This window comes from Coptis chinensis, chromosome 4 (genome assembly GCF_015680905.1).
Source record: "Coptis chinensis isolate HL-2020 chromosome 4, ASM1568090v1, whole genome shotgun sequence".
Taxonomy (NCBI): Eukaryota; Viridiplantae; Streptophyta; class Magnoliopsida; order Ranunculales; family Ranunculaceae; genus Coptis; species Coptis chinensis.
Genome location: NC_141459.1, coordinates 89,276,516 through 89,288,961, shown reverse-complemented (window position 1 = coordinate 89,288,961; position 12,446 = coordinate 89,276,516). Strand labels below are relative to the sequence as shown.

The window sequence follows — 12,446 nt, the reverse complement described above, 5'->3', positions numbered from 1 at the left end:
TCACATTTCTTTCTTGTCCTTGTCCTTGTCCTTGTCCATCCCCACTACTAAACATGCAACGTTGCCGCCAAAATTGCCTCCTAAACATCCCACAAAATCAAAGCCACAAAAAGCACCAAATAAGCCCCCTCCAGTAGCGAAACTACCCATCGTCAAGCCTCTTCATGTACCCAAACACCCTGTAATGACGCCACCTCATGTGCCCATAAAGCCTCCGGTGGTGAAGCCACCATATGTGCCAAAACATCCTGTAGTAGTCAAGATGTGCCCACCACCTCCAGTACCCTAAACATCTCCAATAGTGAAGCCGCCAAACATGGCAAAGCGTCCTATCATCAAGCCACCACCTCCACCGACACAGTCACCTAAGCCTCCTCTAGTGGTAAAGCCACCTTATTTGCCGAAACCTCCTGTGAGTCCACCATCTCCACCAATTGTGGTGCTCAACCCTCTTGTGGTGACTCCACCTTATGTTCCAACACCTCCAGTTACATATCCACCAATTATAACTCCAACACCTCTAGACTCCAATACCATGTCTTCCTCCCCCTCCTAAACCTTCAATTCACCAGAAACATGCCCCATTTACACTCTCAAGCTTGGTGCATGTGTGGGTTTTTCAGTAAAGCTTCAAAATTCGTTCATAACCATCTTCAAATTTGCAGGTTACCAATGTCAGACAACATCTAGTAATGGTTAACCCAACAAAGCAGAGAGAAAAAGTTGGAAGCAGAATGACAGAAGAGTTGCCTGACATTAACCGAGAATCACCATCTTCTGTAGCTGTAGAAAAAGTGATTGACAGCACTGAAGTTAAGCACTTCAAAAACCGATAGTTTGGATGTGGAACACCTTCTCCATGCTGATCAAGTTGGGAACTCAAATTCCGGCCCTCAACAGTGCCTCCTTCCAAGCCTGGACCCAAGCTGCAGATGGGTTAAACGTATATTTAATACAAATTAAGTAGATTTTTTAGACCTATATTTTAGCAGATTTAGACTTGTATTCCTTAATTAAACGTGTGTTTCAATTAGTGTAGGAAGGGTTTCAATTAGATTCAAAAGCTTTGATATTAGAGTGCCACGTGGCGTACCATACTCAAAAACTTTGATATTAGAGTGCCACCTAGGAGAGAGAAAAATCTCACCTAGAGGTCTCTGCTTTAGGGTGTGTTTGTTAAATTTTAACGCATGGAAAGGAAAGGAAATAAAATGGGTGGTCCACTATGGAATGGAATGGAAAGGAAATAATTTTAAATGGTATGTGTTTGGTAAATTGGGGAAAGGAAAGTAAAAACTGTGGAAAGGAATAATCATGTTTGTTTGCAAAAGCTATGGAAAGGAATAATTGTATTGTTGGGTGGGGTGTATTAGTAGTAAGTCCCTATCTATCTATTTCCTTTCCTTTCCTTTCCACAAAATTTTCAGGGGTTAGCTAAAGAAACAAAACCTTTTCCATTTGTTTCCATATGGAAAAGCCCATTTCCTTTCCATGGGTAAACAAACGCATTAAAAACTATGGAAAAGGTGGACCACTCTTATTTTCCTTTCCTTTCCATAGTGTTTCCATCATAACAAACACACCCTTAGTATATAGATAGTAGATAGTAGATATTAAAAAAGGGATATTGGAGCCAAGACTCGCTTGACTTTGTCTTGCACAGCCATGTCATCTCAAACAAGATATGTAAAGAACGCTCAAACATTACACGCTATAAAATTGCTTCCTCTGATTTCCTTTTTCACTAGCGAAGTCGTCAGTGGTAGCATTCAGAAGAGTAGTCGCAACATCATTATTCTCAATCTGAACTTTATTTTCTTTGTAGACCATTATTAAAGAGCCAGACTGAAAAATTTGCAATACAACTTCCATGGAAGGCCTACTTGAGGGCGTGTCCCAGTGCACATTAGCCCCAATCTGAAAACCAATCTCATTTCATCCAAGAAACAAGGTTTTTTCACGTCCTCGTCGAGTGCACTGTCAATCACGTTGCCTTCTTGGAACATACGCCACGCCCATTCAGCTAGACATGTATGTTCATCTCCTTTTTTGGCTTCCCTTCCGATCACTAGCTCCAAGAGCACTACTCCGAAGCTATAAACATCGATCTTCTCAGTTAATCTGGTTGTGTAAGCATACTCTGGAACCCAGATCAGAAGAATGAGTGAAGGGAATCATAAAAAACCAGAGAAAGGGGAAAGTGGTTTATATTTTAAACTAGCCTCACGTACCTGGAGCCATGTATCCAAAAGAGCCTGCGAAGGAGGACATTGTATATGCTTCCCCTTTCTTTCCCAACATTTTCGCAAGGCCAAAATTTGCAATTTTCGCATTAAAATCAGAGTCCAACAAAATATTGCTCGACTTCACATCTCGGTGAATGATTGATGGAAAGGAGTTGTGGTGCATATAGCAGAGGCCTTGGGCAGCTCCTACTGCAATGTGCATCCTCCTGGGCCAATCCAGCACAGAACGGCGAATTGAATTGGTAAGAAGTGGCGCCCTTTTCTTTCTATGGAGCAATCGATCCAAGCTGCGGTTCTCCATGTTGGAATCTCTTGTGTATTTCTAAATACTAGTGTGTGTGTACAAAGTGGAGGAGATGAACAAATGGTGTTCTTTCTACTTTAGTGCATAGTAGATTGTCCCACATTGGTTATCCACCACATCGGGTAGGGTTCGGGCCTGGGCTTGGGCTTACTATTGTGGGTAGTGGTTTGACCAATAGCCTAAACTTGTTTTGCCTTTTTCTTGAGCAGCAAGTTTCAGTGTTCTATTAGGAGTTGGTCTCTCTTCCTCCTAACCTCTATAAATAGGAGTGTGAGTCCATAGAGACAATAGACCTGATCAGAAACTCAACTCAGAGAAACAGAAAACTCAAACCAAATTTTTCTTCTTCTCTTCTTCCCCGGCCGCCCGAGAGAGTTATATTGCCGTTCTAGAGGGTAGTCCGTTCTAGTGCAAAGTCGGGCTGCTGTTAACCATTGAATCCTGTGGAGGAAGACGCCACTGTTGCATTTCTCGCACCATTGGAAGGGGCGAAATCTTTCCTTAAGGCTGACTAAATCCGCCTTGGATTTATTCCTGCCATCTTTGGTCCTTGTTTCTTCATTGCTACTGTTCCTTCGTTTCTACTTTAGTTCTTTGTGTTCATACAACTATTCTAACAATCTTAAGGAAAGAGTTTTGTAGTAGAACAAAGGAGAGTGCTTTAATCGACAATCAAAAGATAAGTCTTTTACTTTGAGTTATTGTTTGTGTTATTGGGTTATGACTTTAGAAATTTTATAATAATTTCGTTTTTGGTAGGGAAACCAATTAAAGATTGAATATTTATTGATCTTTTGTGGTTTATCAAACCCTATATGGTTGTAGACCTTTCTCCTACGTTTATGGGAGTCAAATATGAGATTTCTATCAAGAAAAACGTCAAAGTTCGTCTTTTTTGACAGCCAAGGTCACTCGTTACGGAAACTGCTATAACTTTTAGCTCAGAGCTCGGTTTTGCAATCCGCTTCTTGTGTTGGATAGCTGATTCAAAGAGCTTTCCAGTGGTATAAGGCTTGATACCCAATTCGTCCTGAGCTGGTTTAGAATTACAATTCTTTTGAACTATTTTTCTAGAATGAGAAAAATATGGTAATCCGGTTTTTCAATCGGTTAGGTATCGTATTCTTTCACTCTTTGCAATTCTTTTGGTTTGATTATATGGTGATATTCTTGCCTTGAGTTGCATGCTAGTTTTCTTAGGAGGGAAATCCCTAAGCTTAAACTTCTTTAATAACCTAGTCAACAAATTATACGTGTTTATCACTAAGAAATTAATTGGTTTGACTAGAAGTAGTTTAATATTAATTTTCTTTGTACATATGTAGATGTATGTAGATGGTCTAAGAGAGACCTTAAGATAGTTAATATCAACCACACTCAAATCTTAGATAGTAATTATAATGTATTCATTGCATAATTGCTTACCTTTATTGAGTAAACGTGTTGTTAGACGATGATTATAATTGTACTGTTGTGAAAATACATGTTAGATGAAGTAACTTGTAGCTTATATCCAATATAGCATATGTTAAAGTTGTGTAGCATGCTAGTTTTGGATATTAATCATCGTGGATTTACTTTAAACTTAATAATAGTTTATTGGTAAATTTTTCTAGTTGAAAACATTAATGGGTTGAGTCATTAGATGTTGTGGTAGTACTTGAGGTCTTGTTGATAAGGTATTCTATCTTACTTGAGCTCATGTAAAAAGAGGAGGTGGAGTCCTCAGTTGTTTTGCATATTCAGTGGCTAGATTTGCTTAAATATCGTATACTTTTTGTTGTGAGGGGTACAGTTAAAATTTACTTTTCCTGAACCTATGATATGATATTTACCATGTTTGGCATGAATGCATTATTTAACTTTGACATGAAGTTTAACCATGTCATATATTATTAAGTAATGAGCATCATTGTCTATGAGAGGAAACAATATGGGAAACAGTCAATATCCTCTTAAACCTAATTTAGTCAAGGAGATGTAAGGTAATGGTTTGTCTTCTTAATTAGACAATATCCTCCATAGACAAGGAGATGTAACGCTTGTAGATTGTCTTATTAGGCATTATCCTCCTATGACTATGGATAAATAGCCAAGGTGATGTACAAGTGCGTGGATTGTCTCCCTATGACAGTTGGAATGTTGAATGATGAAAAGAAGGATGATAATGATATTATCTCGGGTAAAACCCTTTTCATCTAATTCTTCTATTCTTTAAGATTCATTAGAATCTTTTGTGGATTTCCTTTCATATAGATAACATGAACATAATATGACTATGTTTAATATGATCCAGAATCATAGACTTGAGTAAAGTATATTCTTGTCATAAGAGTGCATTTTATTGTTGTTGTTTCTTTTAGTGTTTGTAGCGATATAATGTGTTTTACATGTAAGTTTGATTAGGTTGAGTAACTATTGAACTGTGGGGGGTGGTAACCTATATGCATAACACTGTTTTACCATAGTTCATCTCACAAGATAATTGGAAAGACATTGAACTACAAAGTATGGAAAAGTCTTGGGCCTATCCAAAAATGCTTCAAAATGTGGGGGGTGTCTTGCCAAGGCTATTGTGAATGAATCTAAAAGAAGTCTTTTTGAGACCTAGAATTATCTAGTAGATGTTCATTGGTGAAACTCATAATAGTGATGTTTGTTTTCAGTTGTCTTGAGTGATAACAATTTTGTAGATACCACACTATTATTGAATGTCTTATATGCTGATTTTATTTGAGGTTGTGTTTTCTGAGAAATTGGCATAAAGTGGTTGAATGTTCATAATGAACTACATAAGATAATCCCATTATTTCTGCACAAGAAATTTGGAAGACTATCAATGAATATTTCCACCATTCACGGTGATGATGTTTATATGTTTCTTGAGGAAGATTCATTAACCTATAAGGAAGTTGTTTCGGCATGAGTAGTGTCCTTTTTGAAGGATACAACTCCTCTAAACCGGACTCTTGATTTATTGGGGGATCTATAGGTTGAATTGGATCTTTAAGAGAAAACTAAAATGTGATAGTTGTATTGCAAAATACAATGTTAATAATAATAGCCAAGGGGTTTCAATCGAGACAAGATTTATACTATTTTGAAACCTTGCTCATATAACTAGAATTTCTTCTACGAATTCTAAAGACTCTAGTTGAAAGGTTGTCGAAACTACTGATACCAAATAGTACCGATGAGTCAAGGTATATAATTTAGTTAAATCTTTGTATAAGTTGATTCAAGCCTATAAATGGAATGAGCAATTCAACAACATATTAGTGTCATATGGATGTCAAAGTACCGTTGTTGATAAAAAAAATGTGTACTTTCTTTAGAGTAAAAGCAAGACATATGTGTTAATCTCTTTTGTTTAGATGATTTAATATCATGAGTGCTAGCATTGAGAATGTGTATGAGACAGAGAAATTCTATTTGAAACACATCATAAACCGTCATTGAAAATGATAGTTTATTATGTTGTTAAACTCATTTCTCAGAATCTAGCGGAGTCCATTGTCAAGATGTTGACGTTTGAATATGGTTGAAGGCCACATCGCATCCTTAAACCAGGACCGGCGGATGGTATAGGGAATTTCGGGCACTTCTGAGAATTGAATGACCGTGAATATAGGAATTAAAACTCATGTTGGTCTCATTATATTGTTATAGCACTTAGTAGCCATATTTTTCATTGAAAAGTATGGGTATTATGATAGTAAGCATGTGTTAACATCTTTTTGTGGCAAATATCCATCTTATGAAAAATAATCTCCTTGTGTTTTCTCATACTAAATATGTCAATATCAATGGTAGCCAATTGTACTTGATGGATAATGTATGTGAGACATGACATTGCCTACATTAATGGCATAATTGAACTGATAACCCATTGTGTCCTTATAAGGAACTTTGATGTATATTGTCGATTATCCAAGTACTATAGCAGAGCCATTGATTATGGATTATTTAGTAGATTTCCATCATTGTTAGAAGGGTAATATGTTATAAACCGGATCCAAAGAATGTTTATGTGTTTACCTTTGGTGGAAATTGAGTATCTTGGATATCATTCAAAAATAATCGCCTTTAGAAAAGGCATGTGATGATGCCGAGTGGGTTAGCAACCTCTTGGCAAATCTTCTCATTGGCTCTAAACAGCCTCCTGATGTGTATATGTTTTGCAACTGTCTCATTGCAATAGCTAAGACATGTTATCTTATGTGCAATGGGAAAAGAATACATGTAAGTTGAGCTATAACTTAATCAAGCAGCTACTAGAGATTATGTTAGGTTGGACTTAGTTTGGCCACATGTCTAACCGCACCACTTCTTTGGAGGCAAGTGGTTATACGTCGAGGGGGATGGGACTTTTGCCTTAGATAGAGGCTTAACATTTACTCGAAAGGTCAACCCCACCTATGTGATTGGAGATCCCATGAATTAGGTTCAAAGGGAAAAACAAGTCACCTCGCCAAACCCGGTATGCTATTGTCTTTCTTTGAGACGTCCCACCTTATGACTAGATAGCATTTTTTGTATACTTAGTATAACTTGAATTGCAATGAGAAAGGATGAGTTATTTTACTCTTATTGGAATCCATAGTCCATTTTTTTATAATGAGATATTGTATTTTAACCTGCAATGTACACTTGATGGATATCCACCTACGTGAATGTAGAACTGGTCGGTTCTTATGAGTATTCGTGCAAGTACTCTAGAGCATTCATGGAACACAGAGTTTGAAGGGGCAAAAAAGCAACAATCGCCCTGAGACGGGCATATAATGAAAGAGCAAATGTGGGTGCATGTCCTCTATTTTACTATAAGGGAATGTTGGTTCAAAGATTTTTAAATCCACCACTTTCACGTATTATAAGACATGTTACCCTATGACCGTTCAAGCCCGTAAATCACCAAGATCTTATCTTATGCATTGTTTTTCGATTCTCTCGGCATTTCGTTAACCCATTTCTTTTTTGTAATATTCTATTCCAAAATAATGGGGACTATTAGTATTTTGAAATAATGGGGATTGTTGGAATCTCTTGTGTATTTCTAAATACTAGTGTGTGGTGCAAAGTGGAGGAGATGAACAAATGGTGTTCTCTCTACTTTAGTGCATAGTAGATAGTCCCACATTGGTTATCCACCACATCGGGTAGGGTTCGGCCCGGGCTTGGGCTTACTATTGTGGGTAGTGGTTTGACCAATAGCCTTAAACTTGTTTTGCCTTTTTTCTTGAGCGGCAAGTTTCGGTGTTCTATTAGAGTTGGTCTCTCTTCCTCCTAACCTCTATAAATAGGACTTTATGTGAGTCCATAGAGAGAATAGACTTTGCTTGATCGAAACTCAACTCGGAGAAACGTAAAACTCAAACCAGCCCTTTTTTTTCTTCTTCTTCACCGCCGCCTTGAGAAATTATATTCTTGTTTCTGAAGGTAGTGCGTTCTAGTGCAAAGTCGATCAAACATTGTTAACCATTGAATCTGTGAGGAAAACGCCATCATTGCTTGCCTTTACGCACCATTGGAAGGGGTGAAATCTTTCCTTAAGGACTAAATCCGCAAAAGCCTTGGTTATTCCCGATTCATCTGCCGTCCTTGTTTCTTCATTGCTACTGTTCCTTCTGTTCTACTTTAGTTGCTGTGTTCATACAACTATTCTAACACTCCATGTATTCATAGACTATAAACTTCGACTTCTCATTTGAAATGTAGCAAAGCAACTTCACTATGTTGGAATGGCGAATCGTCCCCAAGATCTGAACCTCTCTGTCAAATTCTTTTTCCAGTGTCAGATCTAAGGTCCGGTTACTGAAAATCTTTTTAACAGCAACAGAACTCCGATTTGTCTCAACACGGTATACCTTTCCTGAACCTCCACTTCCTATCAGATTGTTCTCAGTCAAGTTAGATAATATGTTTGATATTGTGAAGTCTACTTTTTGAAAGTAGGTCAGCTTATAGGACGAAAGATCTCCTCCGTGCATTCTCCTCTGGTGGCATTTGAATGCGAACAAAGCCAGGAACACTGCTAGCAGAATAGCTCCAGAAGGAACTAGAATCATGGGGAGGAGTTGGGGTTTAGAAATGCAGTTGCTGCGCAAGTTGCGACCGCAGAGTCCTTTGTTATTCAAGAAGCTTTTGTCATACACTGAATTATCTAATCCGACGGGGATCCTCCCAGTGAATTTGTTCGAAGAGAGGTTGAGCCAAGCGAGATTTAAACCCCAGATTTCAGGTGGAATGGCTCCTGATAAACGGTTGTTAGATAAATCGAGAACAGTGAGTAACCCTCCTTCACTGCCCAATACTTGTGGGATCTCACCTGCAAAGAGGTTGTTACTAGCCTTGAACACCAATAGAGAACTGATCGTCGAGGGGATTCTACCAGAAAATCTATTGTTACTGATCTCCAACTGTAACAAACTCATTGACAAACGTTTAGGAAGCTCGCCATAGAAGGCGTTATCGCTTATTATCACCACTGACAAATTTTTCAATGACCAGAATCCAACAGGAACCTCACCCAAAAACCTACTATTATAAAGCTGGACAGCCGACAAACTACTGCAGTTCTCAAACGATTTCGGTAAACCTCCAGTCAACTGATTCGAAAAGGCCACCAAACCAACCAAAACACCTCTAGCACATAAACTCTCTGGCAAATTGCCAGTAAACTGGTTTTCGTTCACTTCAAATTCCTCAAGCATCGAATGTAGTCCAAACTCTGGAGGCAAAATGCCACTCAAATTGTTTTTAAAAAGACGGGTACCTATCAACGACGGAATCTGACCAATACTAGCCGGTATTTCTCCACTTAATCGATTCGAAAACAGCTGGAAATACATCAAATGCTGACATTTACCAAAACCTTCAGGTATAGTTCCGATCAACTCATTTACCGAAAGGTCAATCTCGACCAGTTTCATCGTTTCAATGTTTTTAGGAATCTCACCCGATAATTCGTTTTCATATAGAGAAAAATATGTTAAGTTCTTCAATAAAAACAAACTATCGGGAATTTCCCCTGTCAAAGTATTCCTCGATAGATCTAATCGTTCAAGATCGAATAATTCACCGATTTCAATCGGAATCTCGCCGATCAAATTTGTATTAGCCATAAATAAATACCTCAATTTCTTCAGTTTGCTGAACTCCTTGGGAATTTCCCAGGGAAGAAAACTATTATTAGCAATACCAAGCTCCTCAAGATTCGATAAATTACCAATATCCCTTGCAAAAGTTGCATTGAACTGATTTTGAGTTAAAAAGAGTTGTTTTAAATATGGTAAATTGCCTAGAGACGCTGGTATATCACCCGAGAAGTTGTTCGCTTGGAGATTCAAAGATTGTAGCGTCGTAGAAAGGCGACTGATATCAGCTGGAATTGGACCAACGAAGTAGTTTTGGGAAAGGTCTAGAGTTTGAAGTTTGGAACAGTTGTAAAATGCTTTTGGGAATTCTCCTGGGATGTAGTTGAAAGAGAGGTTGATGTGAGTGAGGTTTTCGAGGTCGCAAATGAAGGGTGGTATTTTGTCCGTGATGTTTATGTTGCTGAGTGTAAGTCCAGTGATGGAATTGTCTGTACATGTGACACCTGTCCAGTTGCAGTACTTGGATGTGTTCCATGAACTGATTGAAGGTGGATTGTTCCATTGTTGTTTTAGTTTCAGTAAAATTGTTTCTTCTTGGTTTATGGATTGAGAGTTGACGGGAAAGGGTAGAGAGAAGAGATGGAGGAAGAAAAGAACGAAGAAGGGGAATTTGGAGGGTATATCGATCATTTGAAGGTTCGGTCTATTACTATGAGGCTGATCTTCTTCTTCTTCTTCTCCAGTCTTGAGGTGAGGAGATGAAGAAGGGTTGGGTTTTGCCGGGAAAGAGTTTGGAATTTGGATTAGTTGTGACTTGTGAGTAATAAGGACCGTTCAACGTTCAAACATCTGGACTTTTGGCATTTAGACAGTTAAATGTCTTTTCGCATTAATTGGAATTCATGACGTGGAAAATGTTGGACTACGCTGTGAGTTAGTCTTTCTTTTGCATCCATGTGTAACTTATGGCTACTAATGCTAGGAGTTGCATGCCAGAATATTCGTGTTGAATTCTTAATCAAGTCAATTATATTCAGCAAATACGTCTGGCAATTGTTGATCCTTGGAATCAACAAGAAAGAAAGCAATCGTTCTCCAATTTACTCTCATGGTTTTCAAGATTTGAAGCAAACATTGAAAAGAAATTGCCCGGAAAAGAATGACTGAAAAATAAATTGATAATATGGTAAGGGCATCTCCAATGGGGGGTGTAAACCGTATAGAGTGGAAATTTTACACCTCAAATATCAAAAAACTCTCCTCCAATGGGGGTGTTAAACTAGGTAATAGTGTATTAATAATAGAGAGATAATATGGTAATAAAAAGCCCTGACGTCAAAAATAACGTCTGGTCTTAACTTAAAACTTGTACGCCACTCACTTTATTTTTTTTTTAACTTCAACAAGCGTCCCATTTAAATTAAAGAGGGGCGTCACTTGGAAAATGTGAAATTTTTTACACTCTTTTCATTGGAAAGTATAGAATGTGGATATTTATGAGTTATCTGTCTATATAATTAGAGGTGTAAAATCTTAATGGCACCTACGTGGAGCCTAGGTGGAAGTGTAATTTTACACCCCCCATTGGAGATGCCCTAAAGAAAAGAAATTGTATCACATCATTCAACAAGTTATTATTATTGTAAATAACTAAAATCTAAACAAAATGAGTTTTACACTTCTTTAATGTATGTATTGGTTTCGTATAAAAAAGCCATTCAACGTCCTATTTTAAATGGTGAACAATGTGAATATCTCATTATTCTCCCCAACCCACACACAACTTCTCTTGCCAGTACATTTTTTTCTCATTATCTAAAGCCTTTCCTCAAAGACTCTGAACGGGTTCTACGCAATGAATCAGTATTAACTTGAATTGCTTTTCCCTTCCGAGGATTTGAAAAGGTACCCAAACTAGATAAAGAACAAGACTTAATATTTTCTGAAGATGGTTTTTGTTGAATAGATGGGTAGAAGAGATGGGTAATGTCTTCAAGAGGCCTTCTGGGTATTCTCTTCTTGTGGATGGAAGAAATGGGGTTGGTTTGCTTGGAACATAGAGGAGGGAGGTTTTCTTTGTTGTTGTGTTCATAAAGAGATTTAAGCTCCATTGATGCAAACAATAGACTGAATAGAGACTAGAGGGAGTGGGAGAAGAGAGATGCTTGAGCTATGAAGATAGAGGGGGGTATTTCTAATGGCGAGTTTGGGTTCTTTTGGAGGTGAGATTGAATTTGCATTTTATTTTTGAGAGGTTTCATTTTTTTTAAGTGAAAGAGTGAAATTTTTTGTTTCAGTTTGAAATCTCAATTTTCATTTAATAGTGAATCTCTCAACCTTGAAATTAATGGAGAGAGAGCGAAAATAATGTTCAATTTTGGCAGCAAGAAGAGCCAAAAGAAGGGAATTGAAAATTTCGCGGTAGTTTTGACTTCGATTTCTACGTCAACTTATTTTACAAAGGTTGCGCGCGCTTGCGCGGGATGACAGTAAACCGGGAATCCAAAGATTTTTGACTGTTTTGAGTTGGTAATGATGTCGAGTTTCATACTTGATATTTCACTTTTCACATAGCTCAAATTCCACCCCTACATATCGGCATTATTAGTTGGCTGTGCTAGTTTTTCCCAGTAAATTTAGGTTGAAGTGTTGAACAGGGGGATAATGATGGACTAGGATAGGGATGTAAGGATCTGCCTACTATACATCCAAACTCACTCCCTAAAAAGTTGGAATTTGGAAATAGGAACATACGTATAAGGGAATCACCAACGGGGTGTATCCGGGCTTTTATCTTCA

At 37.9% G+C, this 12,446-nt stretch overlaps 1 protein-coding gene across 1 annotated transcript; it reads right to left on the bottom strand.

Moving 5' to 3' along the window:
• Nucleotides 1-1,704: 1,704 nt before the first annotated feature.
• On the bottom strand, nucleotides 1,705-10,832 carry LOC147505506 (uncharacterized). Its single transcript, XM_086605569.1, is given in 4 exon segments — nucleotides 1,705-1,892; nucleotides 1,895-2,140; nucleotides 2,232-2,547; nucleotides 8,226-10,832. Coding segments are annotated over 4 exon segments (2,862 nt in total). The 5' UTR covers nucleotides 10,338-10,832.
• Between the last annotated feature and the right edge of the window lie 1,614 nt (nucleotides 10,833-12,446).